Genomic DNA, 26,472 nt, shown 5'->3' with positions numbered 1-26,472 from the left:
TCAGACATATGTGCATGCGTTTCGAGTCTAAACATTGTTTCTTTAAACGGTGGGCCTCCAAGCTTAATTTTAAAAATGTATGCAAGTCTTTGATTAATCACAACAAAATATATGAAAGCTGCCAAAATGTTGAACCTTCCATGCACCCTATTTTTTCAAGTGAAAATGAGTTAGGACCTGTATCTGAGGTTAAGGATCTACAATATTTATGTAGAAAATTGAGAGACTTCCTAGATTTCACTAACATCAATACTGCTGTGTCAGTCAAATGGCTTGTGATGAATGGTAATAAATACATAACTGAGAAGTCCATGATCCTTGCCAAAGTACTGAATGGTAATATGCCAGAATTTGGACTGGTCAAAAACATATATCTTATTGATTCTAGGCTTTATTGTTTGGAATATCAAGCATTTCAAACTTTATGCTTCGATAGAAATGTCATGGCTTATAAGGTTGAACCTCCACACCTTACACAGGCCACAGATTTAGTGGATGCCAAAAAACTGGTTGATTGTACCTCTTATTACACAATCACCTCAGAGGGACAAACTTACGTACAAGTAAAGTACTGTACCATCTTGAGGATGTAATGGAATTGTACAGTAGTTCTAGTGACTAGTGTGTTCCACTGAGTCTGAGTTTCAGTAGCAGATGAAACTCAGTGGAACTATTGTTTGTATTGGATTTTCATGATAACTTTAATATGGTTAAGAACAAACAGGGCTATGAACTTGCAACCTCCACCCCCACTTGTGTACTTTCCTTTAACCACCAAGAAAGGGTATTTCTTTCACCCAGTGTGATTCTCAGCGGAGGGACTAATTTTGAAAGTGTGGTTGGGGGAAAGTATGGGCAAAGGGCCATGACCTAGAAAACCACGAAACTAATTAATTCAAAGGTGCCTAAATGTTAATTCTTTCTGAACAGTTATAGACAAATTAGTTCCTGCTATGACTGACACTAAAGTAGCTATAAACAGGAAATAAACTGGAAACTGGATGGCTACAGAAGATTGCAGAAAAAAAGGCCAAACAATGTTTTTTCCAATCCTTAGCAGTCCAGTTTGTATGATGAATTGGAATGTTCTGCTGCTGAAGGCTATCCACCTCATGGTTAGATATTTTGTGCATTCTGAGATACTTTTCTGCTCACCACGAATGTAAATAGTCACGATTGGAGTTACAAGGAATAAGTCTGGCCTTTATTCTCAGACCTCTCTCAATAACAACTCTCAGAACTGATGCTCGATTGGTGTCTTTGATCTCAACCCCTCAAAGTCTTGGTCTTGGTCATGACTTGATCGTGGGTTAGGTAGTCTTGAAGACAACTCTAGCATCCTTCATACAAGTCCCTGTGAATGAATGAACTCAGCAATTATCCAATATGAACAACTTGAACAACAATTTAGTGATAACCTTTGTCCCAATGACTGGCAATTTTCTATCTATAGTAAACCCCTCGCTTCTCAAGATGAGTTTTCTGCCCTGTCTGCTCGTCAGTTGGTCTCCATCCTTGTGATTAGGAAAAGAGAGCAACACACCATGACCTAGAAAACCAGGAAACCAAATGTATCATGAAACCAATGATATCATAGAGATATGGGTGACTTTATAACTACAGATGAGGTATGAGATGATATCAATAACTTCAAAGGTGGTGCTGTTGGTGTAGCAGCAGCGTGGCATTTGCTTCTTATTTTTTTCAGTGAGTTTAAACTGGCAGCTCATCCTGAGACAATCATACCAGTGAAGATACCCTGAGCTAGCAAGATGAAGACAGTACTCGCGCTCCACTTCTCAGGTGCCTTGCTTCTGCTACTTGCTGAGTCTCCAAATCACGGTATGAGTTACACTTCTACTTTAATGCATCTTAATAATGGTCACACTTTTTTTTTTTTTGGCAGATAAAAGTCCCCAATGTTCAGTTAATTATTTTAAGAACAATTGTTGACCTGTTCACTTTCTCCTGTAGGTGCTGAAGCCTTGCCAGTGACTTGTTGTCTGAAAACTTGTGATATTAAAGTGCGAAGAGAGCAGATAAAAAACTACAGCATACAAGACACACCTTTATGTCCTCTGAAAGCTGTGAGGTAAGTTTTTTTTTTTTACAGATTGGAAAATGTTTCACAAGGATCATACTATTCTTAATGACAAGAGCTGGATAATATTTGTGGCTTCTGTTGTTCTTAATTCCAACAAACAAATTAAAAAAAAAATCCTTTTTAGATTTGTCACAAAGAAGGATTTCACATTCTGCTCGGACCCGTCCTCATCTTGGGCCACTAATACTATGGCCTTTTTGGACAACAGAGGCACAATTAAAGGGAATGGCACAACCACGAATAACACATCATCTCCTATTTAATCCAAACTATGACCCTTTTGTACTAATTCTAACCATTAAGCTATAATTATCACCGTACTTGAGCTTTTGAGTCTCAAAATGCATTATACTAACATAGATATTTCCTCTTCTTTATATTTTCCAACTTCTTGAAACATGCAGTATTAATATATGTAATTCTTTGTGTTGGATATATGCTTTGTAAACATTACTAATGTATATGTATGTATTTTCAGAATCTTTCAAAACTTTATATTAATTGACAATAAAGTTATAATTTGCTTAATAATCTGTTTGTTTTTCCATTTCTGAATAGGAAGCCATTTGTGTAATGTTCATATGCTATCTGAAGTCATCAAATCTATGTATATAAATGGTAATAAATCACAAAAAAAATCATAATAAATCAAAGAAATATTTTGTCAAAATTAATAGTCGGAATCATTATATGCTGTAATTGCTTCATACTGACCTTGACATTGAGGGAAATAAATTAAACTAAAGTAAATATGAAGCACTGTTACCACCCTGATTTATCAAAAATACAATCTCTCTCTTTTTTTCCTTTTTTTGGCACAAAGCAACATTATACTGTAATCCATTTATAGTTGTTGTTATAGAAAGTCTGTAAACTTGAAGTTGGTTCCTCTTATTATATTCTAATAGTTATAAATATTCACTCCTTCTCCTTAAGTTCTCTCTTGAAATTAATATGAACAACAATTGCAGCTTGTCATGTTACCCATGAAACAGGAACTTTGTCCTCTCTTCCATTGCAAAAGTGGAGAGAAAGGATATATCAGTGAGCTTGTTGACCTCAGAACAGAAGCCACAATTGCAATAATAATAATAATAATAATAATAATAATAATAATAATTTCTAAAACATGAAATTGTTTTTTATTTATTTATTTATTTATTTATTTTACCATTTTCTTGACAATTAAAATAGCCATCTTTTTGTCAGCAGTCATTAACTACAAAATGTAAACAAGAAAAAAAGACCCTTGTGGTTAAAAAAAAGCAAATGGTTAGTACATTGCATCATACATGTTGCATCTCTTTTCCACGGAATTGTCACTTTTGCCAAGTAAGACACAAGTGTCCTATTTTCTCTCGTGTGGTGACAGAGACATGACTAGTATGTTCTGTTGAGCAGAGAGCATTACTGCTCTGGGGGAATAAACTTGTAGTGTGTCCAAAAGATGACTGATCTTGATTTATCTCCAAATGAGATGAAACAGTTTGTTGAAGCACTTAATCTACGGTGGCTTTAAAAAAGTCTACACATCCTTGTTAAAATTTCAGGTTTTTGTGATGTAGAAGAAGGAAACCAAGATAGATTAGGTCAGATCTTTTATTTTTCACCTTTCATGTAAAGTTTAGGAAGAAAAAACTTATATTATCCTATTTGCACAAGTATGTACACCCTTTTATGAAGGGGCATGTGAGTATGCTCATGTAACCCCTACTTGCACCTGTTACTTTAAGACAGTGTAATATCAAACAAGAAAATTAGGGCTAACTTTAATTCTAGACCCGATGAGGAGACCGCTGAGACTCACCTGACTGATTGTCGGATCAGACCTGCAATATTTACCCCAATGACACACGGAACAACAGACTGAAGTTTTAAAGGAGTTATATTGAAAGCAATAAAGACCTTTCGCAGCACAGTATCTAAAAAAAAAAGTAAGTAAATTAAAGTGAGTACTGTGAAAAAAAAATCAACAGAACCTACTACATAATCACTCAAAGTTGGATTCGAGGTATACAGTTGTTTTAAGTACCTTTTGTTGTTTGATTTGAACCAAAAAAAAAGATATATATGAAAATAAAAAATAACAAAAAAAACCCTCTGAGATCTCAGGTAGTAAAAAGTAATTGTCCCAAAAGTTCAAATGAATAGAAAAAAATAAATAAAATGAGTGCACTCAAGTCCTACCGCCCTCAACAATGAATGTCCAGTGTAAGTATTGCAGGGGGGGTGAAGATGTGGATGACCGGGGAGTAGCAACCAGGATGGAGATGGAGATGAACCGAGGACCAAGGACCCAAGTGAAGGACTCTGTGGAAAAAAAAAAACGGCCTACACATCCATGCAGACAAATTACTCATTTCGCCCATAATGAAAGTCCATTTGAATAAAGTTACTGCTTTTCAGTGTCCATTTTACTTTGTTACTACTACCATTTTTTTAATGATTTTTTTAATATAACTTTTCCCATGAACTTGTAATATTCATCATAACTCAGTAAACAAAACATGAATTCACATTTAGCATTTCAAAATAACCTCCGTTTTTAGCATACAGCTCATAGTATTTACATAAATTACATTAAATCCACTGCTCACACAATGAAAAACACTTTTTTTTTTTTCAACTCAACACTCTCGTCGGGCGGCACGGTGGTGTAGTGGTTAGCGCTGTCGCCTCACAGCAAGAAGGTCCGGGTTCGAGCCCCGTGGCCGGCGAGGGCCTTTCTGTGCGGAGTTTGCATGTTCTCCCCGTGTCCGTGTGGGTTTCCTCTGGGTGCTCCGGTTTCCCCCACAGTCCAAAGACATGCAGGTTAGGTTAACTGGTGACTCTAAATTGACCGTAGGTGTGAATGTGAGTGTGAATGGTTGTCTATGTGTCAGCTCTGTGATGACCTGGCGACTTGTCCAGGGTGTACCCCGCCTTTCGCCCGTAGTCAGCTGGGATAGGCTCCAGCTTGCCTGCGACCCTGTAGAACAGGATAAAGCGGCTAGAGATAATGAGATGAGAACACTCTCGTCAGCTTAGCTGCATGAATTTTCTACCGGGGCCTAGCACTGGTTTAGCACCATATTAGCCTGCACCGAGCGGCTATCAAAAGTTTCACAACCAGCAATGAAATAGCAGCACAAGATTCATAAAACACATAACCAGAGGCTTCAGACATTAATAAATTATTCGGACCTGTTTCGAGTTTATCCCAACTGGTTTTAGAGAGAATTCAAGGCTAATTTTTAAGTTATTTCCAGTGTTTAGCACTCTGATAGCGAGTTAGCATGCTAATGTAAACGTCGATCATGACTCACCGGGAAATCAATCGTTTACTACAATTCACGTCGTCCTACTCGAACTTGCAGCATGCCGATAGTCTCTTCTATCTCTCTGTCTCTTCTCTTGCAGTTTCCTGACTTCTGACTTTTAGTTTTTATCAGTTCAATTCTAAGTTTTCCTCTTTACTCTCTTCTCTTCCAGCATCTACTCTCACCAGTGCCGTATTAAGCCAATGCGGTGCCCCTGGGCACTATACCTCAAGTGCCCCCCCCCCCCCCCACACACACACACACACCCTGCGCACACGCGTTCAGTAACCTCCTGCACACACTCACAAACCTTGCCCTTTGCTGTCAAAAATAGTAGCATATACATAAACAATAATATACAGAAACAAGGTCATTCTTCCTCATTGAAAATTTATTAAATAGGCTACATCAGCTCATCAAATTCACTGAAAACAACCAACGATATGCATGTAGGCATATTGAAATGTCTTATTCAAAAATGAGCAGCATATATTTGTATGTCTCAAGGGGATCCTCGTCGCCGCTGACCCCTCAGCTAACACTGGCTGTGGTTGTAGCATCTCCCCAGCTAGTGCTAGCAGGGCCATCTCCCTCACTAGCATCGCTGATTTCACTAGCTTCGGCTTCAGTGCTGGTAGTGACAGCAGTTGTCGATGTTTTTATAAAAAAAAAAAAACGATCTAATATGAACATTTTTCATTGCAGCTACACACCTGGAGTCTTTCTCTTTTTTTAATTTTCTCTTCGCACAACTACTCAATTGATGTCTGTCCATTTTTCATTTCTACCGCGGTTTTAAAAAAATTGATACATTTCACCGTAGGTGGACTGGCTCAACTGACAGGTTGAGGAAAGGGGGGTTAATGGTCACATAGGCCACTCTTGCTCAGAATTATGATTATTGTTGTTTTTCTTATGAAATTAGTGTTCATAATGAATTATATATGACTATTTAACAATGTCAAGTGTATAACCATTTTAAGTGTACAAACATTCACAAAAAATATTTTTAAATTTTCTGTCATGTGGTGCCCCCCCACTGGCTGTGAGTGGTTGGTGCCCCTGGGCACTGTGCCACAGGCCCATATAGTTAATCCGGCCTTGACTCTCATACACACACATCGGTCGAGAGATTGGCGCTAAGGTGAGATGCACACTCCTGTCAGCTTTTTGCTCACCGAATACAACGCCTAACAACTGCCACCTAAATTAAAGGGACAGTAACACATACAGGTTTGTTTGTTTTTTTAGGAGAAGATATTTTTACTGCTCCCCTCTCATGGAAAAATACTAATGAAGTGAGATTTGAGAGAACACTTAGAACATTAATACGTAATGTACAGATAAATAACTACAAACAACCTGGGGTTTAATTAACCCTGGTTACACTCAGAATGAACCATCATTCACCTCTCATCAGTGAAGTAGATTCTCTTGGTTTCATCTGACTGCTGAAGTCATGGTCCACCATAGGGCTGCGTACCTAAACGTAACATCAGGTACAGGTACCGGTACAGAGGTTTAGGTACAGGTCCGGACCTGTACCTGAACAATTTGACAAATTAACGTGTTTTTCTGAACTTCTTCAGTAATGACAGAAACATTAATAAACTGTTGAGAACTTGTCAGTATCTTTATTCAAAGAAAACCGAACATAACTAGGTTTCCTACCTCACTTCTCAGTCACCCTCTCAGTCTCACAGCGAGAAGTGACTACACTAGAGTACTACAGACTACGCGCAGTCCGCGGCCTTTATCTTACGCGGCAAAATTACACAAAGCAACAAAGGCCGCCAATGCCAGCAAGGGAAAAATGGCTGACCTGCTTTTGAGTCTTTTTGACCAATCAGAACGCTGGATCAGCCAAGCTCTCGCAATGTCTCGTGAGACTGTGGCGAGAGGATCTCAAATTAAAGATGGCTCTGATTTCAAGTTTCAGTGCGGCATTTTACGTCTTTTCCAGTGCTAAATTTTCGTCTTTGTGATAGGATTTATGCATCTTCAGTCACAAAATAAGCATATAGTATATGCCATATACTTGGTGTAAATTTATATTGGTACAGTACCGGTACTTCATGATCCGGTATTTTGGACCTGTACCGGATCGATTTTCACAGTACAGTACTGGTACGCAGCCATAGTCCACCAAGAGCTTACAATGCGTGTATGGAATCTCATTGTTGAAAGGTATTAATGAGGAGAGGGGTACAAAGGAATTTCCAAAAAGAGTTAGATGAACCATGGAACACCATGAAGACCATCATTAACAAGTGGAGAAAATGGTGGACTACAGTCATGTTACCAAGAACAGAACGTCCCTCCAAAATTTGCAAAAGGACAAGAAGAAAACTTATCAGGGAAGCTGCCAAGATACTTATGAAAACATTAAAGGAGCTGCAGGAATATCTCGCAAGTACTGGTCACTCCTAGCATGTGACAACAATTGCACATGAGAAATAACAAAACATCCAAGCACAACATTACTGTACATTTCAGACCCAGCAACACTCTGAGGTAGAAATTGGTCCACCCTAAGGACACAAACAGGACAATGTAGTGCACGCAATTCAATGCAGTGAGGAATGCATGGACCTGTACATGGGAGAAACTAAACAACTGCTTCATAGGTGCATGACTCAACACAGGAGAACCTCAGGCCAGGACTCTGAAGTCTACCTTCATCTCAATAACAAAGAACACTTGTTTCAGGATTACAGTGTACACATTTTAGCCACAGAAGACTGGTAGTTTGAAAGAGGAGTAAAAGAAGCCATCATCATCAACCTAGAATGACCATCACTGAACAGAGGAGGTGGTCTGAGACACCACTTATCAGCCACCTACAATGCAGTCCTTGGCGTGCTTCCCAGAAAACTGATTACACATCCACACCAAGACCCAGTTGACTTCAATGACTCACATGATGGCAGAGAGAGTCAATGATCCACAGATCACCTTAATGGCTCTCCTGGCTGCTAACACCATTCACACCTGGCCCCCAGTGACCTACACCTACAGGATGACTCAATGACCCAGGTGACCTCTACGACTCTCCTTAGGGTTGCTTTTGGTCCACTAGAGGATAAATACCTGGAATTCCCCACTCGTCAGACAGAATTGAAGTCTTTCGGATGAGAGGTGAAATGTCTTCAAGAATTTCAAGCAAGTCCAGTTGCCTTCTTTAGTACCTACAGCATCCAAGCACGACTAAGGTGGGGTTTACATTAGACCGTATCAGCGGATCATCAGATTAATGTTTTTAAAATGATTAGTGTGCACACAGCAATGCCAATACACGATTCGCGTGCACATAGCAACGCCAATACACGGATACGCTCAGCTCCGCAGGCATCCTGCGCTCCAAATCACTCCGCCCTGAACAGCGAGTGCCCTCTGGAGGGTGCGCACTCCGGCCCTGCGCAGCTCACAGAGCGCGCGAGTATAGCGCACGAGTAGTGATTTGGGACTGAGCCGCTGTGTGTGTGATCTCAGTGCATGTCGGGCATGCGCGTCACTTACCACTTGCAAGTGGAAGGATGGCAAGCCTAAAGACAATCATAACTACACAATGGGCAGTATTTGCATCAGTATTTGCAGTATTTTCATACTTTTATACTCTTTAATGAAAGGTGATACAAGGCGGAAGTCCGCGCCGTTTTTCAGCAGTCGCGTCACATGACCAACGCCAGCGAATCAGGAAGGTGGATGTCACAGTGACGTTGTCCAATGACGACGCCAGCTAGAGCTCAGCACAGCGTATCCGCATATTCTCAATGTTTACACAGCACCGGACCAGACACGATTTGGATTGAATACGTGGACCCTGGCGGATTCCTGTTTCCCGGCGTTTCCAGGCGTTTTAATGTAAACGGACAGTGCATCCACGAAGAAAATGAGACAGATACGGTCTAATGTAAACTTGGCCTGAATTACACCAAATCTGTTTGAAAATGTGTCATGGAATATGTTGAAATTTTGGGCATAATTTTGAAAATTATTTCTGGCACAAAAGCAAGCCTTTGCAATTCAAGATCACTTCTGAAGCATTTTATCAGGCCAAGTGTAACCTACTTCAGCTCACACTATTAAGAGTAACCGCTGGAGTTTACAGATGCCTATACCACTATATGTTTACCTTTTGGACCAGCACATCAAAAGATTAGGCTCACTACTGGAGAAAGGGGTATCAGAAACTGCATTGAGTAGAAGAGCAAAACACACACAACTCACAGGCAAGTTTTATGTATATTGTATTAACGTATAAACAACAACAACAACAACAAAAAATAATAATAATAAAATTAGAATGTCCTTCAGTGCATGGAATGTCACAATATCAATCCAGAAATGAAATATATAGATCAACCGGGTAGATAACAAAATCAGTTCTTCGCTCTAATTTGGTTGGCTCTCCACAATTGCTGGAAGCTACCTCTACAGTACGGAAGTGGTCACAGCAGAAGAGTCCATGCGCCACTCCCGGGGTTCACAGAAGAAGGAAAACCATAAAAAAGAAGAGACACACAAAAAAAACTGGCCTGTGTAGGCCAAACCAAGGTTACAATAATGTTCTTGATAACAACTACATATACATGTATATCCATATGAATTACAATCACTACATGAATTAAAATATGGCTAAATATCAACTTTGTCTCATGTCTTCATCTCCACTCATTCAGGACCATATGAAGTGAGAGCCATGTAACAATATAAAAGAGCTATATATTTTCTTAGCATGAACATTTCTCCTTTAATACAACATATGAAATTAACAACTTGTTCATCCATACTAACTTAACTGGCATATACACATTCAAAATGTCATTTATGAGTTAATATCAATGGTCACTCACCAGAGATCAAAATCCTGTACACACATACAGTGGCACTATGATCACAGCTCATGCCAATCCAGCTTCCAACCGCTTCCAAAAACACAGGGGACATGAGAGTTCAGCAACGTGCAATTTCGTAAATGGAACTTTCCATCGTTCGTATGCTAACAGTTTAAACTAGCAGCATAGCCAGCAATTTACTTACATTTCTTCTAGTGTCCATCACAAAAAACACAAAATCCTCGCTCAGCCAGCGGGCAAAACAATTTTTATGCTGTTGACTCTTACAATGACAGCAAGAGGAAGGTAAAACGTCGAAGTTTCAAGTGCTCAGTGAGCAGAATCTACCACGAATATCGGCAAGCAGCCACCTCCAGAGAGGAAAACTAACAGCGTAAAGTCACTGGCGGCTTCTGATTGGCTCAGCTTGTGCATGTGAACTCCACATGTCACCCATGTCTTTATCCTATGAAAGAAGAGCACATTCGTCACTTTTGAGATAAAATGAAGTGCATATGAATAAACCAGTGTGTGGTTTATTTCTTTTTGGATTTATAGCTATATATTTTTGTCATAAATCCTATTTATCCATGTGTCATGAACTGTATGAATTTATTTATTTATTTTGCAAATAATCTATGGTCAACTAAATTAATGATGAGGACGCAGTGACCAGAGCTGCACAAGCATCAACAGGTTTTTCTGCTGATGCTAGCTTATCACCCAAGGACCACCAAACCCACAGTGAAGCATGGTGCTTCATGGTATGGGGCTGTTTCTCATCATTAAATCTCTTAGGTTGTAGTCAAGATAGAAGGAATCATGGATGGCCCCGAATACCAATCTACAGTATTTTGCCACAAAACTTGTAGGACTTCATTAGACAGCTGAAGATGAAGAAAAATGTAGCATTACAGCATAACAACCCAAATCACAAATCCAGTTCAACAGAGGAATGGCTTGAGAAGAAGAAGATGATCAAAATTTTGGGGTCAAGATCTAAATCATATTGAAAACCTGTGGAATGAATTGTAGAGGGGTGCACACAGGATCGCATCACAATTTGATAGACCTGAAGCTTTTTTTTTTTTTTTTGTAAGGCAGAGTGGAATAAAGTTGCCAAATCAGGATATTAAGTAGAAATCTTATTCAAAAAGACTGAGTGCTGTATTACAAGCAAAATGTTCTTTAACAAAGTATTAGTTAAGGGGTGTGCATACTTGTGCAAACAGGATAATGTAAAAAATAATAATAATTACATCACAAAAATCTGCAATTTTAACCAGGGGTGCAGACCTTTTTACTGGACATCTCTGATGCCATTCAGTAGACAGACAAGTCTACAAGATACAAAGTATACATACTTTGCTGACATGGAACTATAGCACTTGCGTGCATCCCTCTCACCACATGAGAAGGAGGCCATCCTGTATTGCTTAAAGGGGTATTTCTTCCTGTGATTGGGGTTATGATTTTCAAGAGATTCTTCGCAGCCTTGTTGTACTTTTCTGGCCTTTGCAATTCAAGATCACTTCCGAAGCATTTTATCAGGCCAAGCGTCAATAGAGTTTTCTGCTGATGCTAATCAACTTTAGTCACGAAACTACAGTTTAGTTGAATAACAGAAGCACTTAGTAGTTAGCAAGGTTTCAGTCATCTTCAGGGGTTAAATTGGGATTGGTTATGTGGGGGGGCTCTGCCTCGTACCCGCCCCTGCCGCCCTGCCCCAATATACTTTTTGGAAAAGAACCCTCTAATTTGATAACCATATCATATTGCACAGAGATATACACCTTATCTGTGTGTTGTAGGCCTATGTGTGTCTTGTAGTGCCCCCCTACACATTATGGCAGTTTGAATGTAGATTGGTTGGCCAATGTAACAGATTGTACAGGTTGTTGTACATTGGTTTGAAGGAAATGATTAGTGGGGGGTCTGGGGGTCCTCCCCCAGAAGTTTTTTATTATCATACATGTTATTTGCTGAATTCTGGTGCATTTTAATAAGTTGTTAGCTGACTTTACAGAGGTAGGTTGAGCAATATCATGTTAAATCTTGTCACATGCCTACAGGTGAAAAATGTGAAGGAGAAATGTTCAGAGAGAAAATTTGAAGGCTCGCACAATCTTAAACCAAAACAGCTGATTTATTTTGGAGGAAAAATGTTAAATATGCCAAAACACTGTCAGTCAAATTGTCAATCAAATATATTCATGCAGTGAATGCAACCAAATACAAATAACACTATAACATTGGAAGCATTTATTATTATTATTGTTATTATTATGTATTCAATTATTTATTTGGCATGTGGTGCTTTTTGTATTGTCTAGAACATACATAAGATGAGCATATTATAGCAGCAAAATAGAAGCACAATCATTTGAATGCAGCAAAACTTTTGCTGCATTCAAATGATTGTGCTTCTATTTTGCTGCTATAATATGCTCATCTTATGTATGTTCTAGACAGTACAAAAAGCACCACATGCCAAATAAATAATTGAATACATAATAATAACAATAATAATTACACTAATAATACACTAATAATATGCCACTAATAATAATAAATAATAATAAATTAACATTAAATTAAATATTAACAATAAATAATAAAACACTAATAATAACAATACAGTGAACATAATCATTATCATATTTTTTTATTATTAAAACAAAATATCAAATAATACTGAAGAGGGGAAAAATAATACTGATCTAAATATCTTGTGTTTTTATTTTTAGACAGTATGTGTTTTGCTAAACACATACTGTCTAAAAATAAAAACACAACATATTTAGATCAGTATTATTTTTTCCCCTCTTCAGTATTATTTGATATTTTGTTTTTAATAATAAAAAATATGATAATGATGATCTCCCCCTTCCCCCTGGCTAATTTCTATCGATAACTGGGGACTATGGAAATTGAACTCGCCAAATGCACAGACAGTTCGTTCAAGCACCTCTGATGGATTAGGATCGTATGCAGGTAAAAGGGGAGACGGTGTACGGAGAAAATTATAAACAAGTCACAACGCTGAAACACAAGCCCAAAAACCCGCAAACCACGACTTCTGATTTTTTTAAAGCGAGCTCACAAAAAAAGAAACCCCAAAGTCGCTTATAAAAAGCGGAATTGGCAACCCACGCAGTGTTCCAGAAACCAGAATCTCTGATCGCAAGTTCTGTTCTAAATAGCTTTGACAGGTCGTCTTGTTATCAGGAAAACTATGATCTATCTCATAAAAGTCATGGGTTTATTGATTAATAAAACAATATTTAATTATTCAGAACTGAAAATCGTGAAAAGGGTTTGTTGCTTTTGATGTGTGCGTGATCATATGCCATCCGCTCCGAGCTTATGTGCCGGGGCTCAGCCCCGGACAGCCCCGGCCCAATTTAACCCCTGGTCATCTTCAAACATACTGACTGTTTTGACCACAATGTGTTTGTTAAACTGATTCCTTACCCAACGGGATCTTTGCAGGAAGCATATGAAAGTCAATAAAAACTTTTCCACATCACATTGTTTTGGTGAAATATCTGCATGGTTTCTTGAGTTGAGATGTCAAAGTATGCTATATAGAGAAAAAAAATGTCCAAAACCTGATTTTTTATCTATTTTTGGCTAGTTGCCAGAATTCATCCACAGCCCATACCTGCATATTCCTAAGGAATTTTTGCCAAGGCACTCCTTGAGCATCCTTCTTGAACAACAGAGAATCCACAAGATACGGGGTCTCATTTATAGGGGTCTCATACCTATGCACGCTCCAGGTTTCTTTTTTTCATCTTAAATATTGTTTGTGTCACAATAAAACAACAATTCTCACCTTTAAAGTGGTAGGCATGTTGAGAAAATCAAATGGTGCTAACCCCCCAAAAAATCCATTTTAATTCCAGCTTGTAATGTGACAAAACAGGACAAACACAAAGGGGGATGAATACTTTTGCAAGACACTGTATATGTCATGAATATGCACAATATACAATGGACTAGAAAATGGCATCCAATAAAAGCCAGTGAAGCAACCAAGAGACCAAGTGTTACTCTGAAGGAACTGATGGTTGGATGAAACCAAAATTGAATCTTTTGGCCTTTGCACAAAGTGCAATGCTTATCACTCTGAGAACAGTATCCACACAGTGAAGCATGGTGGTGGTAGAATCATACTGCAGGAATGTTTTTTTTTTTTTTTTTCTTTGCCAGGGAAACTGGTCTGGGTTGGGAACAAGTTGGGTAGTGTAACTTGCAAGCAGGGTAGTCATAGAAAACCACTTACAGTCCACAAGAGAATGAGACTTGGGAAGAGGTTCATGTCCCAACAGGACAACAACCTGCTCATCACTACAGTGGTTCAAAACAGCAAATGGTGAATGTACTAGAATGGCGCAGTCAACTTTGAGAATCTGTGGCAAGAAAAACTGTTCACCAATGGTTTCCAACTTTGACAAGAAGCATGGGCAAAAAGATCAGGATACAGATGTGCAAATCCTGTAGTGAATACTTACGTAAGCAAGAGAGAATCCAGCCACTGGGGGTGCGTAAGCATACTCTTGGTGCCAGTCCCAAGCCCAGATAAATGGAGAGGGTTGCCTCAGGAAGGGCATCTGGTGTAAAACTGTCCCAAATCCAACATGTGGATTGAAAAGTCCGCTGTGGCGACCCCTAATCGGGACTAGCCAAAAGAAGAAGAAGGCTTAGCCAGAATAGCTTGTGCCTTCAATTTGTAGACATATTGTGTAAAGTAAATGGCAAAAAGTAAATAGCAATGAGTAAATTGGGTTGGAATACCATGATTATTATTATAGACCTCTATGAGACTGTAATTTATCGATAAACATTTTAATTTATTATCGAGGCTTTTGATGGGGTCAGGATGAAAGGATGTTCATGGGGCCAGGAGTTTTGAGCTACCTTTGTGTCCACTTCCTGTTGAGTCATCAGACTCACATTTTCCTTTCATCAGGTATAGTTTGATGGAAATATGTGGGCTAATGGAGGTCCCTCCCCCAACAATAAGACCAAGTGCCGTGAGAGCAATACGTCTCAGAAGACAGTGAAAATGCACCTCACGCTCTTTTTCTTCTGCACCACTGCAGTGTTCTCCGGCATCTTTGCAAGTAAGTTTTATTTGTGTCAGTGCACACTTCTGATGTTCTATGTGGGGTGGCCTAGATTTGTTAGGTCAAGTTGTTATATGTAGTTTCTGTGGGTTTGACTCTGAGAAACTCCGCTCTTCTTTTCATTTACATCAGTTTGTGTGATCTTTACTATCTGCAATATTTTGTAACAAATCAGAGAAATAAGCATCATGGATTCCCATTATGGTACATTTTTTAACCAGTACTTTTGACTCACAGGAAATGGATCTCCAACAAATTGTTGCCTCACAAGAAGTCTTGAGAGAGTCAACGTAACAAAAATTGTGAGGTACAGGGAGCAGCATGAAGGACTTTGTCCAGTCACAGCAATTGTGTAAGTGACCCAATATCTTATATGTACAAATGAGTATATAGTATTAATATTTCATATAGTTGGGGTGGCATCATGGTACAGCAGGTAGCACTGCCACTGCACAGCTCCAGGGTCTCTGATTCAACCCTGAGCTCAGGTTAATGTCTGTGTTGAGTTTCACATGTTCTCTGATGTCCATGTGGGATTCCTTCAGGTTCTCGGGGCTCATTTTACTTCCCAAAAACATGTCTTTCAGTGCTGGGTGTATCTGCTGGGTGTATCAGGGTGATTCTGAATTGCCCCACATGTGAATGAGTTTGTGAATGTTTGTGCAATGCCATGTGATGTACTGTGTTCCATCCCAGGTGTGTTCCTGCTTCAGTCTGAGTGTTCCGGGGTTCAGTTACTACAGTCATATCACTGAAACCACTATGTGTTTTACACTCCAAAATGACTTATTTCAATGTGCAGTTTTGTATAAATGGGTAATGGAGATGGAATCCACACTTGCTGCAGAGTGGAGTGAAGGTGCACTATTTGCAAAGGGTGCTTGGACCCCACAGGTTGTTGTTGTTGTTGTTATTGTTTATTATTATTATTATTATTATCTCATCTCATCTCATTATCTCTAGCCGCTTTATCCTTCTACAGGGTCGCAGGCAAGCTGGAGCCTATCCCAGCTGACTACGGGCGAAAGGCGGGGTACACCCTGGACAAGTCGCCAGGTCATCACAGGGCTGACACATAGACACAGACAACCATTCACACTCATATTCACACCTACGGTCAATTTAGAGTCACCAGTTAACCTAACCTGCATGTCTTTGGACTGTGGGGGAAACCGGAGCACCCGGAGGAAACCCACGCGGACACGGGGAGAACATGCAAACTCCACACAGAAAGGCCCTCGCCGGCCCGGGGGCTCGAACCCAGGACCTTCTTGCTGTGAGGCGACAGCGCTAACCACTACACCACCGTGCCGCCCCATTATTATTATTATTATTATTATTATTTAAGGTTTTTTTTTAATTCAAGTGAAATAACCCAGGGTGCTTGGACCCCACAGGTTGCTGTTTGTTACTATTATTATTATTATTATTATTATTAGTAGTAGTAGTAGTAGTAGTAGGGGGGCTATTTGTAAAGGGTGCTTGGAGCCGGCGGATCGCCTGCTTGCCTATCTATCTATCTATCTATCTATCTATCTATCTATCTATCTATCTATCTGAGTTATAGTTGTTTTAGAGTGAAATAACCCATATCTACTGTGGGGTTGGGCATGGGGATGTTGGATGACTTGTAAGGATGCTTGAAACCCAGAGGTCTCTGTTTGTGACATTTTATTATTATTATTATTATTATTATTCAATCTTCAGTTTATTTGTATAGCACTTTTAACAACAGACATTGTCGCAAAGCAGCTTTACAGAAAATTAAAGACTTTAAATATATGAGCTAATTTTATCCCTAATAAATTTATCAAGTCAAGTCAAGTCAAGTGACTTGACTTGACTTGACTTGACTAATAAATTTATCCCTGATGAGCAAGCCTGTGGTGATGGTGACAAGGAAATACTCCCTCAGACGACATGAGGAAGAAACTTTGAGAGGAACCAGACTCAAAAGGGAACCTATCCTCATCTGTGTGATAACAGATAGCATGATTATAAATAACTTGCTTCTCTAACTGTGTCCTATATAGTCACAAAGTATAACTGTGAAAACAGGAAATTCATTATAGTTTTAACATAAAGTCTGTTTTGTTGAAGTTATGAACCGTTCATTGATGGAGACTTGCGTGCAACACCGTTCATGACAACTGCAGTCTTAAAGTTATCATGGCAATTGTAGTTGAAGCCATCATAGCAAAACTGTAAGTGTCCAGAGCCATCTTCCAAGTGCGACTTTCGACTGTCCATTGTGATGAGATTCCAGCCAGATGTAGGGCATCAGGATGGATCAGGCAGGTCCGAGGAGTAGAAGAGGTCAGCATCATTGGTGCCTCAGAATCAAAATGTAACTCGGGGAGGGTAGAGAAAGAGAGAAAACACAGGTTGTTGGGTATGCCCGGTGTCATCTACTGGTTAAGAACAGTATACATTTTACGCTGAGTGTAAACAGGGACTCCAGCAAGACTAACTATGACAGCATCACTAAATTATTATTATTATTATTATTATTATTGTTGTTGTTGTTGTTTTGCGAATGGGCATCTGAGTTCTTGTTGTTACTAAATTTACTCATGGGGATAAAACTATTTGCATTGAATGCAAGTGAATGAACCTAATAATATACGTGTGTGTGTGTGTGTGTGTGTGTGTGTACATTTATTATTCTTTTATTTTTTTTCTGTGATTTTCAACAAAATGTCGACATGTTTTCATTCCAGCATGCATAAAAATAATTCAACTGATCAAATCAATCCTCTACAAGAAGTGGCAGTTTTTGGTAGCTTACTTCAAAAATAACCACTATTGGATTTTTTTTTCTTTGCACAGTTTCACCCTTGAAAAGGGGAAAGTCCTCTGCTCTGATCCTGCCTCACCCTGGACAAAAATGGCAATGCAGAAGGTCGATGCAAAAAAAGAAGAGAAGCGAAACCACAGCATTGCACTGGCACCAGATGCTCCCCAGGAGAACACAGAGGGTTTACTGACAACCACCATGTTGCCTTTGGCCAGTAGATGGCCTCAAGTGCTTGCGAGTGTAGCCATATCGATGGGGAAGCACAGAGCAGACTCACCTTCAAAAGTAAAACCTTCTAAACCAAAGTGCAAGCAAATTAAAATAAATAAATGGAAGTGTTCAAAAAAAAGAAGGAAGGGGAAAAGAAAGATCACCAAGCAACCAGTATTCAATCGTACAACTTCTTTTACTCCAGCTTCTTATAAATAAGGGCTTGTAACCATGTTTTCATGTATAAAGGGCATAAATTCTTTTTTTAGTTATCGAAGCTAGACTTGTAGACTTGCATGAAAATGTGAATTGTGAAATGGAAGAAAAAAAAGAGTAAACAAAATAAAACAGAAACAAATATTGTTCTGCTGTATTGTGTCTCCTTACCCTATCTCCACTATATATCTATTCTATACTATACAGGTGATATGGTGGTTATTTTTTAATAAGACATAGTCAAAGGTTGATATAATAAAGCTATGAGTTATTATTTCAAGGCCACAAGTATGTCTGATCATGAATTACAATCTTGTTGCTACGAGATACGAACGCTACAGCCACACATTGTCTAACTCAAGCCCATGATTTAATACATCCTCTCTATTTGGTGTGAACTGGTGAGAAAGTCTTGGCTAACACTTTGGGTGGGCTGTGCCCATGTTGCAAACGTCAGTAACTCGGACGTGTTTGTGTCATTTCAAGATTGACAAAGTGTAATTCAGTTCCATTCTCAAGTTCTTGTGGACACAATGATCTAATTAAATTTTTCACAGCTAAAAATATCCACCAAGTCACCTCAGCAGTCATCTGTATTACCATTTTAAATGCGAAGATTATTTTCAATGAATCACTATTACACCATTACACTGCAGTCATCACTTGATGAATGCTACCAACCTAACAGATACCGATACAAAAATATAACTTGCTTACGTTATGTATTTCCTGTCTACATTCCTGATGACTCTTACACCTTGACTTGTTTTACATCACTAACATTATTTTTTGAATGATCTCAAAATGTATTTGCATGTGTATTCTTGAAAGAAAATGAAGAAATCTATAAATATATCTGTAGGCTAATATATAATTACGTCAGATAAAATATATGGTGACCTTTTGACCTGTACGTATGTAAATAACTGAGCATGCTACTACAAGTGGCACAATTCAGAACTGGGTTTGTAAGATAACACAGTAAAGAAAATTGACTTCATACTAGACTGACTCATACTAGACTCTGTGTGGCTATTTCCTGTTTCACAACTGCACTCTGGCACCTTTTATGCATTACCATCCACATATGTTAGATGCTTTATGGACTAAAGTGCTATTTGTATCCTACATTTACAACATTACTTTGACAACCCCAGTTCCAAAACAGTTGGGATTCTCTGTAAAATGTAATGTAGTGATCCAGAAATCATGGAAACCCTATATATCATTGGAAATAGTACAAGGACAGCATATCAAATGTTGAAACTGAGAAATCTTATTGTTTTTTGAAAATAAATAAATATCTCTCATCTCATTATCTCTAGCCGCTTTATCCTTCTACAGGGTCACAGGCAAGCTGGAGCCTATCCCAGCTGACTACGGGCGAAAGGCGGGGTACACCCTGGACAAGTCGCCAGGTCATCACAGGGCTGACACATAGACACAGACAACCATTCGCACTCACATTCACACCTACGGTCAATTTAGAGTCACCAGTTAACCTAACCTGCATGTCTTTGGACTGTGGGGGAAACCGGAGCACCCGGAGGAAACCCACGCGGACACGGGGAGAACATGCAAACTCCACACAGAAAGGCCCTCGCCGGCCCCGGGGCTCGAACCCAGGACCTTCTTGCTGTGAGGCGACAGCGCTAACCACTACACTACCGTGCCGCCCCATAAATAAATATGCTCACTGTAAATTTGATGCAAAAAAAAAAGTTGTGTTGCATCACCTCTACCATTAGCAACACTTTGTAAATGCTTGGGAACTGGGGAGAACAGTTACTGTCACGTTGAAAGTGAAGTGTTGTCCTAGTTTTGCCTGATTTACAATTTTAGTTGCTTAACAACAACTTCAGGGTCTCCTTTGTCATATTTTGCATTTCAGAATGCGCCAAATGTGTTCAATGGGAAACAGGTCTGGATTGCAGGGAGGCCAGTTTAGCACCTGTACTATTTTAATACAGAGCCATTCAGTTTGGCATTTTCTTGCTGAAATAAGCAAGGCCTTTCCTGGAAAAAAAAATCTGTTTTTATTTATGTTTTACACAATTTTTTGGAATTGGGGTTGTACAAAAATGTATGTAAAGTAAATATAAAAGTAATTTTTAGCTCCAAATACCTACATGTGTGGAGGTTTGAGTATTGAAACACATTATATTACATTATAATCCCTCCAAAGATCTTCAAAATGTTATTTTTACATTAGTGTATGAATCCATTTAACATCACCATCTTGAAACATCCTTTCCCATGAGTCATGCATTATATGTTATGAAAAATGTCCAATTTAGTTTCTCAAAACCTTCCCTCAACCCTATAACACATTCACCCTATACGAGATATTTGGAAGATTCCACCAACATGAAGATTTCTTTCAAATTTTCCTGAAGATCTCTCATTCTCATTATCTCTAGCCGCTTTATCCTTCTACAGGGTCGCAGGCAAGCTGGAGCCTATCCCAGCTGACTACGGGCGAAAGGCGGGGTACACCCTGGACAAGTCGCCAGGTCATCACAGGGCTGACACATAGACACAGACAACCATTCACACTCACACCTACGGTCAATTTAGAGTCACCAGTTAACCTAACCTGCATGTCTTTGGACTGTGGGGGAAACCGGAGCACCCGGAGGAAACCCACGCGGACACGGGGAGAACATGCAAACTCCACACAGAAAGGCCCTCGCCGGCCCCGGGACTCGAACCCAGGACCTTCTTGCTGTGAGGCGACAGCGCTATAACACTACACCACCATGCCGCCCTTCCTGAAGATCTGAACATCCGAATTTCCTGACATTCAGTGGAAGAAGAAAAGTAAGTTCTTTTATTCTTTTTTCCCCAATGATCGTCATATTGAAAGTATTATATTAAAAGTCACATTGAAAGTACAACCCAAATTGAAAGTAAATTCTGGTTTAAATCCGAAAATCTCAACTCAACTACTTTCAAGCAGCGAATACACCTTAAAAATTTGAGATATTGTTGCCTGGGTCAGGTTAACATGCTTTGTGAATGCATGCATTCTTGCTTTACAAATGAGTTACCAGGGCAAGACGGCCCTCCAGTCATGGAATCAGCCACGTAGACCCCACTATCAGTCATCCTTAGGAAGGTTTCACGAAGTGGAAAACAACTTGTGTAGCCCACGTTTGAGTGAAGAACTGTATAATTGTGGGCTAAGAAATGTGTGGGTTCTCTACAGTTGTTAACCAGCAGCATCTGCATGCATGCTTCTGACCACAGCGAATAAAAACGAATGAACATTGTAGTACTCGGCTGTCGTGTAACCAACTTATTGGGTTTTTCCCCCTTAACACAGAACTGTCATCTAAATGCTGCTTTATAGTATGAAATCATCACTATTATTTGCCATCTTGCTTTCAGAAGTGTAAGAAGTTTGATGCACACAATATATAAGAGCGACTGATTCACAATAATTTGTATTAAAATTCAATAAATGCATGTTGTGTAACTATTTCCTCACATGCACACATATGATAGATGTGATATAAAGGAATTTAAGCAGTCATTAGTATAGGTATACATCTCGGTGACACAGGAAATACAGTAGGAACATATAAAAAGAAAAGGAAGAAAGTTTCACGTGCCGTGCACAGGCTCTGAAGGCAAAGATGTAGGTTTTGCTTTGTGACTAACTGAGACAAAAAATGTTCCCCGTTACTACAGTGGTTTGCGTTTTTACACTCCCCACACAACACTCACCTTGTACTTCTTTATGCACAAAGCACATAGCATTCAGACCTTGCTTAGATGGCCTTAAAAAAAAAAATTTAATGAGTAAATGACTAATTTAGTTAAGTTTTAAAAGAGAGAGAGAGTCTGGTGAGAACGCAGGAACTTTGACATTAAGATTCTCTGTAAGTGGATAAAACAATTGATGTGCCATTATTTAATGAAAAGTTATCATTTTTAAGTGGAAAAAAAAGATTAAAAAAAAAAGATTTACTGTAAGAAGCTGCTGTGACAAAAGAGCTGCTGGAAGCTACCAGAACTTTAGCATTTGTAGAAGGTTTTGTGATAAATTCTTTGCAATGTTTTCTACTTCAGAATAACTGTGTCAAACAACTTTATTAACCTTTTAAGACACAAATTTCTGACTTTCTTTTTAATCTAGTACACTCAAAAGCTTCTTGTGTTGTCTTGTTTCCAATGGAAGCACATATACAGTGGAATGTGGAAAGCCAAATAGATCGCAAACTTCATGATTCTGAAGCTTGTGGCCAGTAATGTGTACCAAAAAAAAAAAATCAAACACTCTGAATCCTGTGGGCTAAACTATAATGTTGCCATTTCGTCCAGCTTAGAAGGCCTGTACAAGGGTTATGCAACCATCTACGTCTTTGACTTAACCACACCCCTTCTGCTCAAAAGTTCACTTCCTTTTGAATCAGCATCACCACATAGGGTTCCAAAATGAAACTTCTCTTCTGGAAGAGGAATAAAACCGTATGCTGCAAGAGAAACCCTTGTCCTTATCTGAGGTCATCAAACATGGCAGAGCAAGCAAGCAAGACCATGAGGGTGAAGACTTGACTGGATATTCAAGGTCTTTGTGGCTACTTTTGTAAGCATGACTGGATTCACTTGGGGATTTTGATGTCTGATGGCCAGTTCACAAATTTATTGCATGAGCCATTTTAGAGAGACTAGTGTACATGCGCGCGCGCACACACACACACCGTAGGGGTCGCCAGTGCAGTGTGCGACCTATTTGTGTTTCCTCTCTCTAAAAATAATTACACACACTCTTCACTGTGGTTGACATCTGCAGAACTAGCTCATGGGACTTATGAGAGTGTGCTTTGCTTGCCCTTTGCGTTTTAAAAAGAAATAAACTCGTGTACAGTGACATAATCTGTAGATATGTGTGTTTGGATTTGTACTCAGTTGTAAATGTCAGACAGCATCAGACCATGTCTTCCTCTGTCACAGCACGTGTAGGAGATAAAGAGCAGATGGGTAACACTTTCTTTTCATGAGGAGGTGGAATATACTATTCACAAGGTGGGTGTGAGTGCAGAGGCTCCACAGAAAAGTGGTTGGAGTACGTACTGTAAACCATGTGGCGAGCTATCATGCCTCACCACATATGCTGAAGTGTGCAGACAAACTTTGCTCCAAATGCGCACATGAGAACAAGGTACACAATAGCAAGATGGAAGTGCTCATTTACTGAACTCCTTATTCAAATGATTGAGTAGAACCATTGTAGAACACCTTGTCAATAGCATGTAGACCAAGGCAAGTAAGACATTAAATCTATTTTCATTTTGAGAATGATGCACTAGTGTTGTAGACAAGACCACCAAAACTGAGACCAAGAGTGCATCGAGACCGAGACAAGATGCAGAGTTTAAGGGGTTGAAACGAAGCCAAGACAAAGGCAAGGCAAGACTGAGTCAAGACCAGAACCAGGACCAGAAGGGTGTGTGAAGGGGGTGGGGAAGGGTGACCGCCGTAAGCAGGAACAAAAAATCTAAAATTAGTAATGAGTCACGTTATTGGTCGCATTTGCAGGAGAAGCCATGGCCTAATGGTGATAGAAGCAGCTTTAGGACTAAAAGGTCACAGGTTCAATTTGCTGGACCAACAGGAATGGCCGAACTGCCCTTGAGCAAGGCACCTAACCCCCTTGACTGGTCTTGAAATAAAATCCTGAGACCGAGTAAAAATACGGTCGATGACGAAACCAAGATCTTCAAAAAGTAGTCTTGAGACTGGTCTTGAAACCAAGACCAATCTCAAATAATATAACACAATGATGCAGACATAATGTAGAACACTATTTTTTTTAAAGTGGATGGCAAAAGGAGACAGCAAAGCCTTCCTTAAAGGGATCTTGCAGCGGATTTATTCTCAAACTTATTTGATGTAAAATTAGTCGTAGATTTAAAAAATCAAACTTTAATTTTCAGAGACCAAACAGTGTTTGAGAAAAATAACTTTTCTTTCAAATGTCAGATGGACTTCCTTCAGTGGTGACATATGCACTGATGTCAGGTAGCGGTTACTTGGAGCAACTCAGCTGTTTATATTCTCTGTTTACATTATAGTTTTGCGAGTTTTACAAGTATTTTATCGAATTTATCAGGTTTTAAAAAAGTATGCCTCATTGTGTTGTCGGTGCAATAGGCTTATCAAATCAGTCTCATATAAAAAGGAATCAGTCTCATAAATTAATTAATCATTAATTCAAGTGTCTAATAGTTTATAGTTAAATTGTTAACAGCTAGGCCTTAAACCCAAATTCTACTCACCCTTAGCTACTCCTGAAATCCCAATATTGAGGAGTGGAGTATGAGAGATGGAGTTAAAAAGAGAGAGAGAGAACGCATGCATGGTCTAACTAAATACAGAGAGTAAACAAAGTAAATCAAACAACACGAGGTCTAAGACTGACTTTCATGTGAATCAAAATACATACATTTAAACCATAAATGAATTCAAATAAACAACACTCTTCACATTAACTAGCCACAATTAAGACTACAATTGCCCAGATGCCAGCCTTTTGTAGGAGATCGCTCTCATTAGCGATTGAAAGTGAGCCTTCTGAAGATAGCACGGAGTGCAGATCCCGGGAGAAAGCAGTGGTTCCTTTCACTTTTACAGCTCATCAGCTGAAGATCCTCTGTGTCCCGTTGGTCATCCGGTGATCTGGAAGGAATCTTGTTTATAGTTTGTTGACTTTGAGAAAGGGAAAAGGGATCCAGTCACCTTTTCGCTTTGAAATACTGCGTGGGCTGCAGTGACTAACTGGTTCAGTTATTATTACAACTATGAGAAGGTCAAATACATTGAACTTTGGCTAAAGGTCCTGTATCAATAGCTCATTCTTTGTCCTTATGTAGTACCAATGCATCGGCTTCTCTCTTTCACACGTGGAACCCACCGCCAGAGAGAAAGAATTTCGGTTCCGCCGCTGGTTTAAAGCAGTCGTGACGTCACTGTATTTGGTATCCGATATAGTCTCTGTATCCAATACTGTTACAGGGAGTCAGAAGAATGGGCGGAGATAGAACATGGCATCGAGTACAGGGATTGGTGTGTTTATAAATGGTTACTATGGTTACAGGCATGGCAATCCATCCCTACAGTGTAGTATATAAATGCCACAATGATGCTAAAAAGAAAGCACAAGCTGGAACTAGATTGCATTTCGGCTAAGAAAATGTAAAGTGGGCTTGTTCAGCTGTGGCAAAGTGTCACCGGATCAGACATGAGAGCTTGCACTGCAAAATCTTTTTTACATGATCTACAGTGTCCTGAACTGGTGCACTTGTATACAGCATTTGGATAGACACACTTGTTCTCTCATTCTTGTCATTTTCCTGTCATTTTTTTTTCCAATAGAGAATGAATAGGGCTCATGAAACAAGCCGTCCTGCTCAGACACACTTCATCAGAGACGCACTAAACTTCATGTGATACCTCAGGCCAACTCCCCTGACACATACATGCAATCAGTTCTGACCCACACTCATTTTTTCCTTTCTTTTCACTCATCCCTTTTCCCCCATTCACTTCCATTCATTTTTTCCCCCATTCAAATGAATGGTGTTTCAGGAGAAAAAACTTATTGCCATGTCACGTTGCACACCTCGTGTTCTAAAATCTCTGTTTTAAATCATGCCACACTCTCTGTTAATTTACCCAGTGCCATGTAGATCATGTAAAAAAAGATTTTAGAGTGTGTAATGTCATGGCACACTGTGCGTTGAGTCATTTTAAACAGAGATTTTAGAGTGTGCAGCCACAAGCTGCATGCACACACTACACACATCCTATCTGCAGATCATGTAAAAATGATTTATAGCACAATGTCTCATGTCTGATCCAGTTTCTGTCA

General features: G+C 39.3%; 1 protein-coding gene across 1 annotated transcript; it reads left to right on the top strand.

Annotated features, from left to right (window-relative positions):
• Positions 1-1,594: 1,594 nt before the first annotated feature.
• LOC132886719 (C-C motif chemokine 8-like) lies at positions 1,595-2,578 on the top strand. The gene is made up of 3 exons (XM_060921720.1): positions 1,595-1,842; positions 1,975-2,092; positions 2,229-2,578. Exons 1-3 carry the CDS (start codon positions 1,773-1,775, stop codon positions 2,365-2,367), a joined length of 327 nt encoding a protein of 108 aa, XP_060777703.1. The 5' UTR covers positions 1,595-1,772; the 3' UTR covers positions 2,368-2,578.
• The last annotated feature ends 23,894 nt before the right edge of the window (positions 2,579-26,472 follow it).

This window comes from Neoarius graeffei, chromosome 1 (assembly GCF_027579695.1).
Source record: "Neoarius graeffei isolate fNeoGra1 chromosome 1, fNeoGra1.pri, whole genome shotgun sequence".
Lineage (NCBI taxonomy): Eukaryota > Metazoa > Chordata > Actinopteri > Siluriformes > Ariidae > Neoarius > Neoarius graeffei.
This window is presented reverse-complemented; position numbering and strand designations above follow the sequence as displayed.

What these genes read in the sequence shown, in the direction of transcription:
- LOC132886719 (XM_060921720.1), top strand. Translation starts at nt 1,773, where the DNA reads ATGAAGACAGTACTCGCGCTCCACTTCTCAGGTGCCTTGCTTCTGCTA. An exon ending in TGCTGAGTCTCCAAATCACG is followed by an intron (nt 1,843 to 1,974) that starts GTATGAGTTACA and finishes TTTCTCCTGTAG; the next exon opens with GTGCTGAAGCCTTGCCAGTG. An exon ending in TGTCCTCTGAAAGCTGTGAG is followed by an intron (nt 2,093 to 2,228) that starts GTAAGTTTTTTT and finishes AATCCTTTTTAG; the next exon opens with ATTTGTCACAAAGAAGGATT.